The sequence below is a fragment of the Bison bison genome, unplaced genomic scaffold (genome assembly GCF_000754665.1).
Source record: "Bison bison bison isolate TAMUID 2011002044 unplaced genomic scaffold, Bison_UMD1.0 scf7180017862979, whole genome shotgun sequence".
Taxonomy (NCBI): Eukaryota; Metazoa; Chordata; class Mammalia; order Artiodactyla; family Bovidae; genus Bison; species Bison bison.
In genome coordinates this window covers 427,794-449,029 of record NW_011493551.1, presented here as the reverse complement: position 1 = coordinate 449,029, position 21,236 = coordinate 427,794, and the positions used below count along the sequence as shown (strand labels likewise).

The 21,236-nt window shown below is 41.6% G+C and overlaps 1 protein-coding gene across 24 annotated transcripts in view; it reads left to right on the top strand.

Moving 5' to 3' along the window:
* The window catches only part of SORBS1 (sorbin and SH3 domain containing 1), a 236,387-nt gene that overhangs the window by 95,567 nt on the left and 119,584 nt on the right, over positions 1–21,236 (top strand). For 23 of the 24 annotated variants that reach the window (XM_010832970.1, XM_010832967.1, XM_010832973.1 and 20 more), the window contains one exon: positions 18,417–18,471. In XM_010832970.1, coding sequence (XP_010831272.1) covers positions 18,462–18,471 — 10 coding nt within the window. In that variant the 5' untranslated portion in view covers positions 18,417–18,461. Of the gene's footprint in view, positions 1–1,029; positions 1,816–18,416; positions 18,472–21,236 lie in introns of those variants that run through there. The other variant, XM_010832969.1, reaches the window with a different exon arrangement.

Below are 21,236 nucleotides of genomic sequence, written 5' to 3'. Positions count from 1 at the left end.
GTTCAGTCTTGTCCGACTCTTTGCGACCCCATGAACCACAGCACGCCAGGCCTCCCTGTCCATCACCAACTCCCGGAGTTCACTCAAACTCATGTCTGTTGAGTCGGTGATGCCATCCAACCATCTCATCCTCTGTCGTCCCCTTCTCCTCCTGCCCCCAATCCCTCCCAGCATCAGGGTCTTTTCAAATGAGTCAGCTCTTTGCATCAGGTAGCCAAAGTATTGGAGTTTCGGCTTCAGCATCAGTCCTTCCAATGAACACCCAGGACTGAGCTCATTTAGAATGGACTGGTTGGATCTCCTTGCAGTCCAAGGGACTCTCAAGAGTCTTCTCCAACACCACAGTTCAAAAACATCAATTCTTCGGCGCTCAGCTTTCTTTGTAGTCCAACTCTCACATCCATACATGACTACTGGAAAAACCATAGCCTTGACTAGATGGGTCTTTGTTGACAGATATCTTGTAATAACCTATAATTGAAAATAATCTGAAAAAGATATATATATATATATAAATATATATTACTGAATCACTTTGCTATTCACCTGAAACTAACACAATATTGTAAATCAACTATCCTTCAATTAAAAAGAAAGTCAGACTTTTGGAAGCAGTGGGAAAAGGAGAGGGTGGGATGATTTGAGAGAACAGCACTGAAACATACACATTATCATATGTAAAACAGATAGCCAGTGGGAGTTTGATGTATGACACAGGGAACCTAAAGCCAGTGCTCTGTGACAGCCTGGAGGGATGTGGTGGGGAAGCGAGGAGGGGTAGGGGGTTCAAGAGGGAGGGGACACATGTATGCCTATGGCCTATTCATGTTGATTATGGCAGAGGCCATCACAGTATTGTAAAATAATTATCCTCCAGTTAAATAAATTTTAAAAAGTCAGTGGCAAAGAATCTACCTGCAATGCAGGAGACTCGGGTTCAATCCCTGGGTCAGGGAAGCTCCCTGGAGAAGGAAATGGCAACCCACTCTGGTATTCTTGCCTAGAGAAGAAGCCTGGTGGGCTATATAGTCCATGGGGTTGCAAAGAGTTGGACATGACTTAGTGACTAAACATCCAACGTCTGATCTTAGAGTATCAAAAAACGGGGGGGCTGCAAGGATCAAAAAACCCACAAAAACAAATAGTAAACAAGCCCTTCTATTTAGTGAAGAATTCTGTGTGTATTTCTGTCTATATAATGTAAATAATTCTTGTAGAGAATTGATCTTTTTTTCCCCTCTTGAAATATTGCCTGGGCTGGTCTGTTCATCTGCCTCATTTTATTCATCTTTGGGTTCTCCCTGCCCCTCTTCCTCCATCTGTTCTTCTTCCCTGATGACAGTGAGGCTGAGCTGACTGGCATGTGGACCCAACACGTTCTACAGAGAACCACACTTTATTTGCAGCCAGGAGCACAGCAAGTACTCTGAGGATGGTTTCCTTATCTTCTGTAAGCCGGCCTGAAATCTGCCTTCTAGCACTGATCCAGGCACTCAATCTACTCTTGGCTAGGAATTTCCAGAGCCTTGGCGGGGTCACCCTTTGCCTTTCCCGGCAGCTGGTTTCACTCTGAATTTAATGAGGGAGCTGAGCTGAGTGGCCAGAGAAGGGTTTCCCGCCTGGCATTTCATTGGAAGGGCTCAGGCACTTACTTGTCTGTGTTAAGTGAGTAAATGCCGATTGCTGGGAGACTCCCAAGAAAGGACCTTCCCAGCCAGTTCTCCTCTGGTCAGCGTCTCGGGCACATTCCTGAGCCCTCCTGCTCCTCCCTCCTTTCTCTTTGGATTTCGGTGTTCCCGACAATGAAGTAGGAGTGTGAGTATTTTCAATTCCACGTATATGTAACTGGGATTTTCTGTCCCTGTTCAGCTTTTTGGACTTGACAATTTAGCAAAGCCTTGTCAGAGAACTTTGTTTCGTTGTCCTGGATTTTGTGCTTCCCAGGGTCTCACTACACCAGATTTCTCTGCGTTTAAATTTGCCGGCTAGTTTTTTGAGCTGTGATGTTAGCAGATGGGAATTAGAAATGCTTCATACCATGCTGAGAGTTCAAGTATTTTTCATTTTTGTTTCAAGAGTTTTAGCTCATCTTTTAGTTTTTTTTTTCCCCCTTATAATCTAATGTATTTAGCTTGGCTTTACATTTTTACATAAGAGAAAACTTATTTATCTTTGCACTTTTATTATTAGTTAAGAAGAGTCTATAATTATATGCTTCTTAAACTAGATTCCCTTCAGAAGTGTAATTATATTCACCAATGTATTATAGTCTCAGTCCTCTAAAAGGGAGCTTTGGTATTTGTGGAAACCAACCCAAGAGTTCTAAAGTTACATATTTATGAAAGACTTTTGTTGCATATTTAAAGGATGGGAGTGATTTCTGCATGGGGCCTTTATCCTTTCTCCCATCTCTGCAGTCTTCTTAAAATGCCCTGTGTTTGGAATTTTGAGGGATTGATTTCCAGACATGTAAGATTACTGTAAATTTAAAATAGAAGAACCACACTATTCAGTGCCTCACATTAGTGAACTTTTATTGAATGAAATAATGGGTTCAGAAACACCAAAGGGCATTTGATGGCAGATTTGCCTTAATGATTTATTTTTTTTGTGAAGAGAAAGCTATTATTTCCCAACCTGGTACTTGTATATAAGATTTTTTTACTTTAGTTTGAGACATTGGATTTACTATAAATGTTATGAAACTTTAGATGTCAATTTTGTACTGCTGCTTTTTCAGAGGGAAGAGCAAAGTGAAATTTTAAGAAGGAATTTAGAATAATATTGTCGTATCCTCATCTCTTACAGACTCACGTGGTAACAGATGCCTAGCTTCAGGGAGCTTAGCTTCTAGAGAGCAAGCGGGACCACGGACATAGAAGCTGTGACACCTATGGCTGGCTTGGCTTTCCCCCTTGTCCTATTGGAAGGGCTTGGCAGGGTGGAAATTCTTTGTTTCAGGGAGCGTGTGTGACTGGTTGTAGTATTCTCTCATCTTGATGGATTGGTCTGGACTTCAAGACTCATAACATTTGGAAATTGTGGTCCTTTCCAGCCCTGAAATTCTATGATGCTCTGAGTCCCTCGGCCACATGAAACCTTGTTAGAGACAGATCATATTATATTCCCACCCACCCTGCTCCTTTTTTAAAGATTGTAGGCGGCCAAGGCCACCGCTGGCACTGATGTTCTGTAACCTGCAAAGCTTTATGAAAAAGTGGGGTGCTGGATGGGGCTGCCACAAGTTCTGTGTTTTCTGTTCAAGGCACAAAGCCTCATTTCTTGGCATTGCCCTCCCCGCTTCAAGCAGAATCCCAGTAAACAAACTGTTACAGTAAAATAGTGACTAGTTAAAGCCTTTTATTAAACCATATTTCTACTCACCTCCAATTCTCCGAATATTGGGAGAGTGAGACAGATGGGAAATAGACCAATTATGTCAATGTGACCATTTATTGAGTTCTCACTGTGCTATGTGGGTAATGCACAGGAGGGAAATTAATCCTTAGAGAAGGGAAGTTAGTGCTATTTAATCCCTGTTTTGCATGTGGCAGAAGCTGAGGTTCATAATGTCAAAGTCACTGCCTGAACCCCTAGAACTTTTTGCTGATAGTTGACTGTGAGGGATTTAATATTCTCTTAGGAGCTCAGTGTCATCTCATTCCCCTACCCCCAGTCCTACAATGAGTGTAGTTGAATACCTCGTTCTTTTCTTCCAGTGTCTTATTTATACATTATGTTATGTGAGTTTTGAAGGCAAGGTCATTTTGTGTTGAGAACTGTTCTCTTTGACATTTGTTTGAAAATGAACTCTTAAGCACCCCGGTCATCTTTTATTTTCGTGGTTGCTGTTATGTCCCTATTTGGTTAGCAAGCTGGTCTGAGTTCTAAAGGATTTCTGACATCTTTTACTTTTTTGATAATTCTATGTTGTCAGCCACCAAAGCAATTGAGCAGAAAAAAGAAAATTTGCTGTGGGCAAATGTGGCAGAATGAGATGTAAGGACTAAGCTCAGAAAATAAAAATCTCTGCAGTTATTGCTGCAGATAAGCAAGACAAGATGAATGTAGAAGTTGCTACCTGTGATTGGTGTGACCGAAGCCTCTATGGAGCTTTTCTGCCCAGCCAGATGAGCAAAACAAGTTCTCTGGGAGTGACTTTCCTGGGTAGAGAGGGTGTACATGGTGGAGGGAAATTTTTTTTGGAGGGGGCTGGCTTAAAAAAAAAATCACTGATGTCACTGTCCCCTCCCTTGGCTTGACCTCAGCTCACAGAAGTCAGCTCCCATATTCTCCCTGCTCCAGTGCCCCCACTTCTGTGGTTCATCCTGCATGCCTCAGTCATATTAATCATTAAAAATTTATTTTATTTTATTTTTTTATTTCGCATTGGCGTATAGCCGATTAACAATGTTGTCATAGTTTCAGGTGGACATACACAAGTATTCATTCTGCCCCAGACTCCCCTCCCATCCAGGCAGATTAATCTTGAATTAGGAAACTTCCAAAGAATTTATGTTGCATTCTGTGTCCTGGTAGAGACCAGCAAAGATGCCATTGCCTGCATTCAAGGCCGTTTTGTGGCTGAGGCACACTGCCAACCCAGGGCTCTCTCCATATACTTTTCTGTGTACACTCAGTGCTGGGTACCAAGTGCTACCCAGCCCGTCTTGGAAACTCCGCCTTAGGGACTTCGTGAGGAAAACAGCCTTGTGAGTAGCAGAAGACATGGAAGATGGTCATTAAATTAAGTGATCTAGGCAGTAACATAACTATCCATGAGAATTTAGTATTTGGAGAAAAGGTAAGCTACTACTTTGCTTCTTATGGGAAGCTGAGGTGTTGAGATTTGTGATGTTGGGAAAAGACAGGCCAGGCAACTTCAGGAGGGACAGGAAGAGCATGCAATGAGCCGAGTCTTGAAAGGAGAACTGGGTGAGATTTTCATTTAAATTAGCTTGAAGAGTCTAACCTACCTGCAGTTGAAAAGAGAACATCAGCTGCTGCTCGGAGAAACCAGCTGAGGAGAAAGTGGTTTTAAGCCTCAGATACTACGGATGATGCTCATCCTCCTGAAAGAAGCTCGAATTTGTTGAACACTTTGAGCCTCTGAGGCTGATGGCTGTTATTCCTGTTTTATAGATGAGGAGACTGAGTCTTACCAAGATTAACTGACAGAAGTCAGCTCAAGCATCTAGTTAAGTGGCAGAGCAGCAGCTGAAAACCAGGTTGTTTATTCTAGAGTCCCTCTGAGTCTTTTACAGGTGTGTGTGGTGTTGGGGGTGTTGATGGGCGCCATTGCTTCCTGAAGGCTGCCAGCAAGTACTGTGTGTGATCTAATCTCCCCAGTGAACCCTCTCCAGAGAAGTTAATATTGTAAGAACTACAAGGATATTTTAAACAGTCAGAAGAGGGTATATTTGTCAGCATGTCCCCTGGTCTTTCCCAGGTGAGTCTTGAAACTTGGCATTCTCTTGGCTGGCATATTCCTACAGTGGAGGGCAATCCAGAAATGTTCTTTCGTGATGTCTTTAGTGCCTCATCAGGGCTTCAAGGCTGTTAGCCTTCTCAACTAGAATGTAAAGTTTCTGAGGGCAGGCACCATCTCTTATCTTGATTGATGTATTTTGATTACCACAGCTGGATAAAAATGCCCCCTGAAGATTATGCATCTCTTTTTAAGGTGTGTCAGATCTCTGAACAGCCTTCGCATGGGGCATCTTGCTTTTGGCAGGGACTGTGTCATGCCTCTTTGGGTGAGGATCATGGGTTGGAAAGAACCCAGGCTTGGGGGCCAGCGCCAGGATCTTTCCTACTTCTTCAAGATTTTTCAGTGAGTCTTTTCATGTCTGTTGAGGCTCAGTTTCTTCATTTGCAAAATGGGTATGGAAACCTTATAAGGGGTTCTTAAGAGTAGAACTGATGTACAGAAGGGTCTGGCTCACAGTTGGCATTTAGGAAACGAAGAGATGGTTCATCTATTTGTTCCGAAGCATGTGCAGAGGGCCTGCATGGTATGCGTGCACAGAAAATGGGTCTTGAAATAATGGTGTGGCTCCCTAAGACCCGACCTTAGAGAGCAACTCTGAAGTGTCTTAAAATATGATGCTTTTATGCGGAGTGTCCTTCATTGCCTGACTTTGCATAGGAAGGCAGAACCAGAGATGAATTTCTTGGTTTTTGGATGCTACTTTAGTATATAGAGCCTGGTGCTTTATGTGATCAAGTATTGGTAATATCAACTTCGTGATAAGATATTCATCCATCTCTTAAAGCCATAAATGGATAACAGGACTAGATTGGCATCTCTTCACCAGAATACTTTTCCTTTTATAACAGCACTTTACAATATTTCATATAGCTTTTAAAATTTAGAAACACCTTATGAAATTAGGTATTGTTCATTTCTTTTTGTAGGTGAATAAACTGAGGCTGATAGAATTTGGGTTTAAATCCAGTTCTTTTAACTTTTTTCTTTCTGTGTGTGTGGTTGTTTTGCATAGTCACTAAACACATATAGAAACTGTTAACACAGTATATTTTTCTTCATCTATTTACTTTTAATCTGTGTTTTTTAATTCAAGTGAGTTTCTTACAGCACATAGGTGGGTCTTGTTTGATCCAGTCCAGAATCAGACACGACTGAGCGACTTCACTTTCACGCACTGGAGAAGGAAATGGCAACCCACTCCAGTGTTCTTGCCTGGAGAATCCCAGAGCCTGGTGGGCTGCCATCTATGGGGTCGCACAGAGTCGGACACGACTGAAGTGACTTAGCAGTAGCAGTAGTAATCTCTCTTGGGCTTCCCATGTGGCTCAAACGGTGAAGAGTCCACCTGCAATGCAGGACCCCCTGGCTGGAAAGATCCCCCAGAATGGAACCGCTACCCACTCCAATATTCTTGCCTGGTGAATCCATGGGACAGAGGAGCCTGGGGTCGCACAGTTGGATTGACTAAGCATGCAATAAATCTCTTTTAATTGATGAATTTAGAACATTGATATTCAAAGTGATTATTGATATAGTTGGATATGCATAGAACAACTGAAGTCATAAGTGTGTGTGTATATATACATACATATAATGCTTATTAATATATAAATGTATAATAGGTACCAACTGATTTCCAGGTAATCTTGTCTGAGAAATAACATAGGTTAAAAAAAAAAAAAAACAACCAAAAACTTTTTATTGAATGTTTGCTATGACCTTGACACTATATTGAATATTTTTAGTGATTTTAGCTTAGTTGGAGGAAAACTCATTTCAGAAATTTGCACTGTATTCTCAAATGCTTGGGTGTAGCTTTTATATCTGATAAACTAAAAATTTGCCTAAAATTAGTTCAGAATGCAATTAAAAAAGAAAAGCAGCCAAAGTACTGCAATTCACTGCATGATGAATGGAAATCAGCATCTCACATATGTTATTGTTAGGCACCAAGGGTTTGATGCAGTCCTCAGCCTCCAAGGCTTGGGTTCAGGGGTTATTGATTCTGGTCAGACTATATGTGTTCCACCTCAGTTATTAGACAAATGCTGCTGAGAGGTTTTCTCAGAAAAGGTGATGTTTTCAGTGTTTCTATTGGCTTTTTTCTAGGTTAGTATACTGTGAGTAAAATTTCAGAACATTTAAAGAAAACAAGCAATTTCTGAATAAGCTAGTATTATGAATTGAGGTATTTAAGTTATGTATTTGCAAAAGACCCAGAGTCTTTTTACTGAATGGAACTTCTGTTCCCTCATTCCTGAGCGCGGTAGGGGCCTGCACTGCAGATGTCTGTATGATATATGATGTGGTAAATATGTAGCCTTAGGAATTTTGTGGTTTAAAAGAGAAGTTGAGTGGGAATTAGGGATTAAGAGTGGACACCTCTCCTGCCGTATCAAACTCACCCTTCTTTCTCGTTCTCAACCTTTAAAAGACCCCTTTTCAGCTGTTTAAAATTTTTTTCAGCCACACACAGTAACTTCTTAGTCTCTACCTGTAGCCTGTGGGTCAACCTTCACTCTCCTGAGAATTCAAAATGCTTTCATTTGTGCTGTCTCCACAGGTAGACACTGTGTAGTGACGACTTCTGAAGAAAGGTGTCATTTATATCCTGGGCTTGCCTCTATTAGTTTGAGGTTATGTATTTACAATTTAAGCGGAGCTAAGATATTTTGCTATTATCTAACGAATTTGGGAATCTGCCCTTGTTTCAATTATCTAGATCTCCTAAGTGGAAGATTTCGAGTGTACTGGATGCTGCAGTGAGACAGCTTTGTTTTGGTTCTGTGCACGCAGCCATATTTGGGAAACAAAAATGGGCCAGTTTTTGTATTTAAGACTTGTCTTGGTTAACAATGCATGCTTCAGAAATGGTGTGTGCCCAGAGTTGTACATATAAAGAGTTTGAGGAGCTCAGGGCTCTGGAATGCCATGGACTCGAGTTAGGAGTAGGGAATTGGCAGCAAGGAGGAGCCATGGGGTGCTGTGTGTGTTGTCCACCTGGCAGTCTCTGTGGACTATTTTAAGATAACATATTTTGGTACAATTGCTTCTTTAGGAAATCTGGCTAAACGTTCTAGTCATTTTATTGCCCCCCTTGTCCTCATAAGGAACTGCATGAGAGTAGTTTGGCTTCATTAAACAAAGCGATCACTGGCAATTAATGTTGTAAGTCCATATTTGGGGTGTTTGTTATGGGCTGTGAGAAAAGATTAAATCATGTGGGGCTGCCATGTTCTAGTGGACAAGATTGTTGGTGGCTTTTTTTTTTTTTTTTTTTAGCTTGTCTGCTAGAATTTGCTCTTTAAAGTTCTAAAGATGAACCAATTGCATATCAAATGCCAGGGATGAGATTAAAAAGCAATTTCCCGTCATTAAAGAAGAAGTGTTTTATAACCACATTATCTACTGTTTGGAAAACAGAAATGAAATTTCAAAGTTACCTGTAACTCTACTCTACCACATCTTTGTTAGAATTTGCTCATATTTTCTTTGTAGTATGTGCATGTGTTTTGATTTTTATAAATTTATAATTAGAAATGTCATGCAGACCTGTTACTGCTTTTTATTCACCTAATCTTTTTAAATTAATTAATTTATTTTAATTGGAGGCTAATTACTTTATAATATTGTGGTATTCACCTAATCTTATAAGAAGTGTTTTCCCATGTTGTATGTTCTACATAACCATTATTTTCATAATGATTCAGTCCACCTAGGAAGTGAGTGGCTATTGTAATTGGCTCCCTGTTACTGAACACAGCAGTGTTTCTAGGTTTTCATAATTAATAAAGCTGTAGTAAACATTTCTGTCTACGTAGCTTTATTGTCATTTGGCGTTCTTTATCTGAGCTGCTGCTGCTAAGTCACTTCAGACGTGTCCAACTCTGTGCGACCCCATAGACGGCAGCCCACCAGGCTCCCCCGTCCCTGAGATTCTCCAGGCAAGAACACTGGAGTGGGTCGCCATTTCCTTCTCCAATGCATGAAAGTGGAAAGTGAAAGTGAAGTCACTCAGTTGTGTCTGACTGTTAGCGACCCCATGGACTGCAGCCTACCAGGCTCCTCAGTCCATGGGGTTTTCCAGGCAAGAGTACTGGAGTGGGTTGCCATTGCCTTCTCCATTCTCTGATCTAGGTTCCCCTAAAGCACAAAGGATGTGAGCTATGTTAAGTCTTGATGTTCTACGCTGAAAACAATGGTAACAGTTTACAGTGTCACTGACTGTAGGAAAATGTCAGGGGCTTTGCATTTGTTCACACTGAGCATTAATGTTTTTAAACTTGTGGACTGATTTAAGAAGTGGAAAAAAATGGTTAGTCATATTTTTTCCTTGGAATTTCTTCATGCCTTTAACAATTTTTCTTATAAGTATTGAGTACACTGTAAAACAAGGATATTAATCCTCTCTATTATGTTTATTTTAAACCATGCATTGTATTACATAACTTGTAATCATGTATTACCTCCTAAATTCTGTTGTCTAAAGATGAAATAATTTTACATGTATAAGACTTGAAACTCTTTTGGGCTCTTTTGCTTATTGCCAATTTTGTTGGCAGAATCCCTTTGCAGGTTTACTGAAAGACTTCATATAAGTATAAAAAGGAAAAAAATAGTTGCAGATTTATCGGCAGCTAACTTTCCAACTCCGGATCTTGCTTGATCTTACCTCTGGCAAGGGCCTGGGATGAAACTGTGATGAATATAGTGGGAACTTGGGCATGGGATTTCTGAATTCCAAGATTATTAAATAAGTCTTATTAAATGAATTCCTTATCATCATGACTCTCTTAATAGTGACTAAAAAGAAGACTAAAACCAAAATTAAAATCTTCCATTTTTGTTGGGTCAGTGCATCTGGCAGCTAGGATTGGTCTGAATGTTTGGGGAAATGAGGGAGCAGGCTTTAGTGGGAAGTAACAATGAGATTAACGACTTGGAAAAGGGAGATCTCATTCAGGATTCCATGGGAATGATGAATATGATACACATGGAGTTTAGGGCTTATTGAGTACCTAGGGGAAATGAGACTAGAAAAGTCATTGGGACTTCATCTTACAGAGCCTTACAGTAGGTTAAGGAATTGGACATTTAGACCAATGTTTCCCAAAGTGTGACATTTGAGGTGATTTTAGAAGGTGTGCCATTGAACATTTAAACATTTTAGTATTTATCATTCCTTGATTCTTTCTCCTTACAGAATTTATTCCTCTTCTTTCTGTGTTCCTGTACAACTTAGGTCAGATCACTAGCAGAGGGTTCAGGTCAGGTCAGTTCAGTTGCTCAGTTGTGTCTGACTTTTGCGACCCCATGAATCGCAGCACGCCAGGCCTCCCTGTCCATCACCAACTCCCGGAGTTCACTGAGACTCACGTCCATCGAGTCGGTGTTGCCATCCAGCCATCTCATCGTCTGTCGTCCCCTTCTCCTCCTGCCCCCAATCCCTCCCAGCATCAGAGTCTTTTCCAATGAGTCAACTCTTCGCATGAGGTGGCCAAAGTACTGGAGTTTCAGCTTTAGCATCATTCCTTCCAAAGAACACCTGCCCATCATATTACATTAAATGGGACATATCTGTTTTCTTGCAACTCCATGATGGCCTCAGGGACAGCAGCTGTCAGATTCACATTGGTCTCCTGTGGGCTAGGCAGTATTTCGGATGCACAGTAGGTGTGAAGAAACGCTGTTGGGTTGGTATCATCTGGCCTGTGTTTTAGACAAACGCTTTTCTTCGCTAGGAGGTTCACTGCCTTTTTTCCTTTTGCCCTGTCCCACCCAACCAGCCCCTCTGAGCTTATAGACCTCCCCCACGGATTTTTTTTTTTTTTCTCCCATGGGCTATAAGGTGATTCTGAGGCTTATTGGGCCATTGTCATGGTCTGGGAATGAGGCAATGGAATAGAATGGTGAATGTGAGGATGGAAAAGCAGAGGTGGCTGGGGTGCATGAGTCATGAGGGCAGAAGAATTGACTAGACAACGCAGCAGGTGTGGGATGGAAGGTCAGGGGGAGGGAGAGAAAGCAGTGCACTCAGGCCGGCACAAGGGACGCTCACCCACCAACACTAATGGGTGCCTGCTCTGAGCTGGGCATCCTGCTGGACGTTAGGAGACAGAGCTGAGCAAGACCCTGTCCTGCTGGAGGGGCCTTGCTGTCCAGAGGGCTTGATAGGAGGACTGGAGACAGGGCAGGCAGGGTGGGAAAAGATGAGTAACAGCCTTGGCAATTTGTAACTGATTACCAGGACACGTTGCATGTTTGGTGAGCATTTAGTACACAGGACACAGGACACGTTTGGTGAGTGACATCAGAAGTTATAAGGGGAAAAGGGCACTGACCAGTTCATGCATTAACCGTGGAGGGTTGATTCTCATCTGGAATTCAGTGTCCATTGCCAGGAGACCAAAGGTGCCCTGAGGAGGAAGAAGGATATGAGGCTAAGTAATACTCCGTTGTGTATATGTACCACATCTTTATCCATTCCTCTGTCAGTGGACATTTAGGTTGCTTCCGTGTCCTGACTATTGTAAATAGTGCTGCAATGGAGTAATGCCACTCGCAGCAACATAGGTGGGCCTAGAGATCGTCATACTGAGTGAAGTAAGGCAGATAGAGAAGGACAAACATCGCATGATATCACTTACATGTGGAGTCCAACACAACACAAATGAACTTATTTATGAAACAGAAACAGACTCACAGACATAGGAAACAAACTTATGGTTACCTGGGGGAAGTGGGGGAGGAGTAAACTGAGAGATTGGAATTGACATATACACACCACTATATATAAAATAAATATAAAATATGTAACTGTTAGAGACCTGCTGTATAGCACAGGGAGCTCTACTGAATACTCTGTAGTGGCCTATATGGGAAAAAGTCTAAAAAAGAGTGGATATATGTGTGTGTGTAACTGATTCACTTTGCTATACAGCAGAAGCTAACACAACATTGTAAATCAACTAGACTCCAGTAAAAATTCAAAAGGAAAAGAAAGAGGAGTAGGAGGGAAACAGGGCTTAGTAGATGGAATGAAGAGCAAGACTGCGGGAGACTTTTTCTGAATCTGTTTTTGCACCGAAATAATGAGGGCGTGTGTTAGATTTCTTTTTCTTTAGTAGCCATAGAGCGCATTCATCCAGGAAAGCTCAGCAAGAGTAAATGAATGAAATCCATAACAGCACAGCTATCCTAGTAGCCTGAGGGGCTCATGGAACTTTCTTCCAAAACAGGTGGAAAACCAGGCAAAGGCGCTAAGTAACCTGCACGGATCCTTCTGGTTCTAACAGTCCATGTGAAATCCTCCAGGAAGTGAGCATGTAGTTGGAAAGGAATGAGGACACAGCTCAGGGTCCTCTAGGTCTCTAAACTCCTAGAAGAACTACAGAGGTCCTATTCTATTGTAGAAGGAAGAGCCTCATGACTCAGTGTTATGAGTCTGTTGCGACACTTAGAAATCAGGACCAGAGAGTGCTTGGGGGAAGAGGAAGGAGTTAACTGTCTTAAATTCAGTGGAAAGGTCAGTGAGGCCCCGACCGCTGCAGAAACTGTTGGGCTTGGCCATGTGTGTGCACTGGAAACCTTTCTGAAGGCCATTTTAGATAATTGGTTAGAACGGAAACCACATTGGAGGGTTTCCAGGAGGAAATGGGAGGATGTGGGGGATGGCCTTTCTGATGTGTTTTCCTATTGCTCTCTCTCCAGAAGCATCAGTCTTTTCACAGAAACCATGCGCTTGTTGTGTTCTGAGCCCCCTACTGTGTCATGGAATTCCAGGCTGAAGCTAATGTCAGGGTCAAGTTTATCCTAACTTCCTCCCCTTGAAAGGAAGTGTTAGCAACTCATTGTTTATCCTTTCTGGCTTTCTGAAGAGTCTCTGCGCCCTCTCTAATAATGTCGAGAATACGTTTGAAGAGAAATGACTTAACTAGAGGTTGAGAAGAGGATGAACTGTCAAATAATTGGAGAAACATGCCTTTGCTGGTGGATCAGCAAGTATAAAAGCAGTAAGGTCAAGCATGTATTGTGGGCTTTGTGAGCTATCCATATTATTCTTTTCAAGCTATTGGAAGTACCTGCAAACATAGTTATAGATAGATAGTTCTAGATAAATAACTATCAGTATAGATATCAAGTCCCAGATTGGATTGTAAAGCTGGAGTATTATCATAGTTTGGTTGAATGGGAAACTAGTTTCTTGTAGCCAAGCTATAGTGGAGTTAAAGACAGTCTTTGGTTATTTTGAACATAAGACTTGAAAGTTAGGTTCTGAAGCCTAAATAGAGATGGGGACAAGGTTCGTAACTGAACACTAAATGCTCAGTTCCGAGGATGACACAGTGTCAACGCTTCCAGTATCTTGCAGGTGTGTGTGTGTGTGTGTGTGTGTGTGTGTGTAAAGAAGCAATGGAGACAAAACACCAAAAGTCATAGGGAGCATGCTATGCTCCCAGGGGCTCATTCTCTTCCAAGAATCTTTGCTGGACCTTGAATTCATTTTTACAGACAAACTCAACTCCTCCCTTGTTATATATTCCTGAATCATCCATATAAGGAAGGACCTTTTTTCCTTTCCCAATAAACAGTCCATATTTAGTTATTGGATTCTGTTTCAGCTGGAAACATCAGCATAACTTTTGCTTTTTAGTAATTATTCACTGTGTTATTAAGACTTATCCCAGAATTACAGGGTCGTGGAATCAGAGACTGATGGTGCAGAACCATTAATTATTTGGATGCATTCTTAACAAGACGGGCTACTTCACATCTTGTTCTTTTGGTGGAATGTCTGTGTTGATGTGTGGTGTTTTGACCAAGTACAGATGTCCCGACAGTCCAAGGGGTGGAATGGTGGCTTGACCCTACCTGGCCCGCCCAAGCTGAGACGCTAGGTTCCTGCAACCCGCCAGGGGATTGCTGCTGTCTTGCAGTGGTTCAGTTTTGCCACTAGGCGGCACTGTCCATCTTTTTGGCTTTTACCCAAAAGCCCTCTGCCTCCTTTGGAGGGGACTTGGGGGAGAAATTCCAAAGATGTGCCATCATGTTCTCAACCGACTCAAACCCTTTACAGCTTCATTTTTAAATAAACAGTAAGTGTCAGAGGTTTTTATGTAAAATAAACTCTCACATTCTACATATGACGGTAATACTTGGACTGTCTCTAAATAAACTGCCTGGATTAGATTGAGACTTCCAAAGCCTTCAGTGTTCTGCTCAGCCCCAGTTTGTGCAGCTTCCTGATTGCATCCCCACCGCCCCGACTCTGAGCTCTTCAGGCAATGGGGACAGAACCGACTGCTGAGCCTCTTGGGGTTCAGCTGTGGATGGCCTTACTCAGGAAAGAGGGATAATGCCTCTCTTCTCTAGCAAAACCTTGGGGGCCCCTCCTCCCCCTCATCTCATGCTGCTTGGGTTGCAAACATCCAAGCATTGCCTCTGGTTAACTCAGACTGAAAGGGGGATTTACTGGCAAGATCTCAGGTAGTTTGGAGTTAGCCAGAAGCAGGAGAATCACCCTCAGAACAGGGGCAGAAATGCAGAGAGGCTGAGCTGGTGGACTCAGAGCCAACACCAGGCCCTAGAATAGTCTGGGTGGGGTGTTGTTGCTGTTGCAGCCACCGCCGTGGCCGGGACACCAGGCACCGTCCTTGGTACAACTGCCACTGCTGCAGTTATTATTTTAAACTACCCCCTGCTTCGTGTCACCTGCTGCCTATGTAAACAATCAAGTGAGAGCACGGAGCAGAGTCTACTACCCCCACAGTCTGTGTGTGCGGAGCTGGTAGCTACCTAGACATTGCCATCGCCGCCTACTACTGTCGTACAAGTTCCTAAGGTACTGGAATTGTGTCCTGCCCCCCCTGGGCCCATTCTCTTTCCATCTTCTTGCAATCCAGCCACTAAACTGTAGACACTTGGCCTGGGGAGGGCCCCCCCTCCACCCCCACCGAGGGCGCTACACCTGGCATCTACTCTGGTTGGTGGATGTTTGAGGCAAAGTGATGGTTAGTATTTGGGACTCAGTCCCTGCCCGTATGTACTTTAGACCACTCTTTAAATAAGGGTTGGGCTGACATCTAGAAGCTACTAGTATCTGTAGTAAGAAATATAAAATGTACAAAGGGTGACCCACATATAACAGATGGTCAAGACTCAACACGTATGATTTGAGGCATCCTTTTAATTTGCTTTATAAAACATTTCCATTTCTCCACTTCTCCAATTGGAGACTCTCCAATTCTCCAATTTCTTCTCCAGCCTAAGAAGGCTATTGTGCTATGTACTTTTGAAAAACAATTGAACTGTAGTTGATTTACAATGTTGTTAGTTTCAGGTGTACAGCAGAATGATTCAGTTTTATATGTATATTATGTGTATATATAGCTCCCTGTATTATACAGTAGATTCCTATTGTTTATTTCATATATAGTAGTATGTGTCTCTTAATCACAAACTAATTTATTCTCCCTTCCCCACTTGCCCCTTTGGTAACCATAAGTTTGTTTTCTATGTCTGTGAGTCTATTTCTGTTTTGTAAATAAGTTCATTTGTATCATTTTTTAGATGCCACATAAAATTAATGTCATATGATCTTTGTCAGATTTACTTTGCTCAGTATGATGCTAAGTCCTTCTGTGTTTCTACAAATGGCATTATTTCATTCTTTTTATAGCTGAGTAGTATTCCATTTCTGTATTTATTTTTAAAACTAAAACAAACTGTGCAGAGGGAGTTGATAAATGAATTATGGAATGTTATAGCCATTAAAATGATGAGTATGACTGTAAAAATCCAGAAAACTGTTCATGAAATATTTGAGAACTGGAACACAAAGCTGTCCAGACATTGTTTGCAACTATGTAAATACTATTTATGCAGATAAAGGTTAGAAAGGATTGCAAAAGAAAAATACTCTCCATTAAGATAACTGCATGGTTGAAACAAAAACGTTTCTTCAGTTGTGCTTTAAAAGTTAAATAAAACCTTGGCATGATTATTACAATTATTTAAAAAGTAAAACATTTGGATAATATTCTGAAGTCCTTTTTGGCCCTGGGAAGCAAATGGAGGTATCATAACCAAGATTGGAAACCACCCGAGCATACAGAACACAGCAGGTTGTGTTCTTAACGCAAGAGTGAGTGGTTCCGCAGCTTAGAGAACAATCGGAGGGGCAGTTGAAGGTCACGGGTAGTCCCAGGTGTACTTGACAGTGACAGAGGCAGAATTACTGATCTTCTGAGCTGAGATGGACTTCGAATGATTTCCCTTTTGCCCCCGGGTTCTGTGCAGTCAATTCCAAGGGCAGTGAACAAAGTAACTGCCCAGAAAGAAAACCAGTGCCTGACTTCAGTGTTAAAAAAGGAAATTAAAGCATGTCCCTTGGTGCAGACCCTGGGACCATACCATGACCTTATTACAGAATTCATGAACTGGGAAGCTGATGGCCTCTACACCATTGTGTCTTACATTTGAAAATACATAGAGACCAGCTGGAGATCTTGTTAAAATGCAGGTTCTGACGCAGCTGATGAAGGGTTTGATTTCTAACTTTCTCCATTTTTCCGTAAGTTCCCAGCTGATGTTGGTGCTGCTGGTCTGCAGACCACATATTAAATAGCAAGTTTCTTCGTTTCTTGAAGACTTGCTTTTCAGATTGTCCTTCAGATATGTTCAGCTAGACATTGTATTCAAAATAAGTGCGAGACCTGTACCTTGAAAACTGCAAAACACTGCTGAGGGAAATTAAAAGAGATCTGCATAAAGGGAGAGAGTCTGTTCTCATGAATTGGAAAATTCAATATTGTTAAAATGTTAATTTTCCCTAGATTGATATATAGGCTCAGCATGTTCTCATTCAGAATTCCAGCAGGCTTTTTGTAGTTTTTGTTTTGGGTGAGAATTGATAAGATGGCTCTGAAATTTTTATGAAAATGTGAACCTAGAAGAACCAAAATGGTTTTGAAGAAGAATGAAACTGGAAGACTCACATTGATGTCAAGACTTACTATAAAGCTCTAGTCATCAAGACAATGGATTAGATAAAGACAGATCCATGGAACAGAGTCCGGAGATAGACCCACACGAGCATGGCCAGTTGCTAAATTGTTTTACGCTAAATGAGAGAAGCCAGGTACAGAAGGTTACATATACTATGATACCATTTAGATAAGATTCTAGAAGAGGTACAGCTATAGTGACAGCAGCCCAGTGGTTTTGGGGGGACTGTGGATGGGACCTTATTAAATGAGAGGGTTACCATTTACATAGCAGTAAGTGGACTGCATTCCCACCTCAAGGCAGTAGAGTGTCTTTCCTACGTGCCTGGGCCTTCAGGTCAGGCTCTCTGGGTTCCAGAAGCAACTCTGTCACATGGGCAGCAAGCTGTTCACCTCTGTATGCTTTGCTTTCCTCATCTTTGTAAACTAATACAATGCTAGTACTTACCTTGTAGAGTCTTTGTGAGGATCAAGTGAATTAATATAATTAAGGCACCTACAGCATTTCTTTGAGCATAGTAAGCTATATATAATCTTATTATTAGTCCCCAGTAACCAGTTTGTGTTGTGACTTACTTCTCTGTCCTGAAAGTTTGTTCTTTCCTTCACCCTCTCCCCGATCCACAGGGACTTGTGTAATTTGAGATTTTTAATAGAATGTTAGAGGTGGAATGATTCTTGGATAGTGTCAAAACCAAGTATGGGTGATGAAACAGAGGTCAAGGAGGTTGTGTGATGTGTCCAAGGTCATGTCAGTGCACAGCCAGTTAAGAACCGGAAGCCTGGCTAAGTGACTTCTGGCTCAGCCCCCTGGTTTTATCAAGGCTTATATGGTGTTTGCATTCTTTAAAGTGAACCATAGGGATTTATCTCGAACCTGCCATTCATCAATTCCATTGTGTGTTTGTGTTTTTCTGCAGAGCAGTACAGAGCCCCAGTTGCAGAAGACTTGTCTTGTCACCACCATGAGCTCTGGTAAGTCATTTAAAATCCTGTCTTTCTCTTCTTGACAAATCTACAAAGCTGGACCATTTGCTCAGAATTCCCACTTACTCCTAAGGCCCCAACTGTGTTTCATTTTTTATTTTTCGAGTGCTGGGTAGGTGCCAAAGCTTTGTCATAAATTGTCATCATCACCTTTGTTAGTAATGATTTATTGAGTACCTACTGTATATTAAGAACTACACTCTACGCTTTACATGTACTATGTTCTCATCTTTATAATGGGTTCCCTTTCCCTCTATTTGACAACTTTATTGAGATATGATTGATATACAATAAACTTCATAGAACCATTCAACTTTAGCTTCTTTAGCATTACTGGTTGGGGCATGGACTTGGATTACTGTGATATTGAATGGTTTGCCTTGTAAACGAACAGAGATCATTCTGTTGTTTTTGAGAATGCACCCGAGAACTGCATTTTGGACTCTTCTGTTGACTATGAGGGCTACTCCATTTCTTCTAAGGGATTCTTGCCCACAGTAGTAGATACAATGGTCATCTGAGTTAAATTCACCCATTCCAGTCCATTTGAGTTCACTGATTCTTAAAATGTTGATGTTCACTTTGGCCATCCCCTGTTTGACCACTTCCAATTTACCTTGATTCATGGACCTAACATTCCAGATTCCTATGCAATATTGTTCTTTATAGCATTGAACTTTACTTCCATCATCAGTATGGTTCCATAGAATGGTTCTATGAAGACCTACAAGACCTTCTAAAAGTAACACCCAAAAAAGATGTCCTTTTCATTATAGGGGACTGGAATGCAAAAGTAGGAAGTCAAGAGATACCTGGAGTAACAGGCAAGTTTGGCCTTGGGGTACCAAAATGAAGCAGGGCAAAGGCTAGCAGAGTTTTGCCAAGAGAACACACTGATCATAGCAAAGATCCTCTTCTGGCAATGCAAGAGAATACTCTACACATGGACATCACCACCAAAATCAGATTGATTATATTCTTTACACCCAAAGATGGAGAAGCTCAAGCTCAGCAAAAGCAAGACTGGGAGCTGACTCTGGCTCAAATCATGAACTCTTTATTGCAAAATTTAGACTTAAATTGAAGAAAGTAGGGAAAATCACTGGACCATTCAGGTATGACCTAAATCATCCTTTACAGTTATACAGTGGAAGTGACAAATAGATTCAAGGGATTGGATCTGATAGAGTGCCTGAAGAACTATGGACGGAGGTTTGTGACATTGTATAGGAGGCAGTGATCAAGACCATCCCTGAGAGAAAGAAATGCAAAGAGGCAAAATGGTTGTCTGAGGGGGCCTTACAAATAGCTGAGAAAAAAAGAGAAGCTAAAGGCAAAGGAGAAAAGGAAAGATATACCCATTTGAATGCAGAGTTCCAAAGAATAGCAAGGAGAGATAAGAAAGCCTTCCTCAGTGATCAGTGCAAAGAAATAGAGGAAAACAATAGAATGGGAATGACTAGAGGTCTCTTCAAGAAAATGAGAGATACCAAGGGAACATTTCATGCAAAGAAGGGCTCAATAAAGGACAGAAACGGTATGGACCTAACAGAAGCCGAAGATATTAAGAAGAGGTGTCAAGAATACTCAGAAGAACTGTACAAAAAAGATCTTCATCACCCAGATAACCACGATGGTGTGATCACTCATTCAGAGCCAGACATCCTGGAATGCGAAGTCAAGCGAGCCTTAGGAAGCATCACTATCAACAAAGGTAGTGGAGGTGATGGAATTCCAGTTGAGCTATTTCAAATCCTTAAGAATAATGCTGTGAAAGTGCTGCACTCAGTATGCCAGCAAATTTGGAGAACTCAGCAGTGGCCACAGGACTGGAAAAGGTCAATTTTCATTCCAATCCCAAAGAAAGGCAATGCCAAAGAATGCTCAAAGTACCGCACAATTGCACTCATCTCACACGCTAGCAAAATAATGCTCAAAATTCTCCAAGCCAGGCTTCAGCAATACATGAACTGTGAACTTCCAGCTATTCAAGCTGGATTTAGAAAAGGCAGAGGAACCAGAAATCAAATTGCCAACATCCGCTGGATCATGGAAAAAGCAAGAGAGTTCCAGAAAAGCATCTACTTCTGTTACATTAGCTATGCCAAAGGCTTTGACTGTGTGGATCACAATAAACTGTGGAAAATTCTGAAAGAGATGGAAATACCAGACCACCTGATCTGCCTCCTGAGAAATCTGAATGCATGTCAGGAAGCAACAGTTAGAACTGGACGTGAAACAACAGTCTGGTTCTAAATCGGGAAAGGAGTACGTCAAGGCTGTATATTGTCACCCTGCTTATTTAACTTATATGAAGAATACATCATGAGAAATGCCAGGCTGGATGAAGCACAAGCTGGAATCAAGATTGCCAGGAGAAATATCAATAACCTCAGATATGCAGATGACACCACCCTTATGGCAGAAAGTGAAGAAGAACTGAAGAGCCTCTTGATGAAAATGAAAGAGGAGAGTGAAAAAGTTGGCTTAAAACTCAACATTCAGAAAACTAAGATCATGGTGTCCAGTCCCATCACTTCATGGGAAACAATGGAAACAGTGACAGACTTTATTTTCTTGTGCCCCAAAGTCACTGCAGATGGTGACTGCAGCCATGAAATTAAAAGACACTTGCTCGCTTGGGAAAAAAAGCTATGATCAACGTAGACAGAATATTAAAAAGCAGAGACATTACTTTGCCAACAAAGGTCCATCTAGTCAAAGCTTTGGTTTTTCTAGTAGTCATATATGGA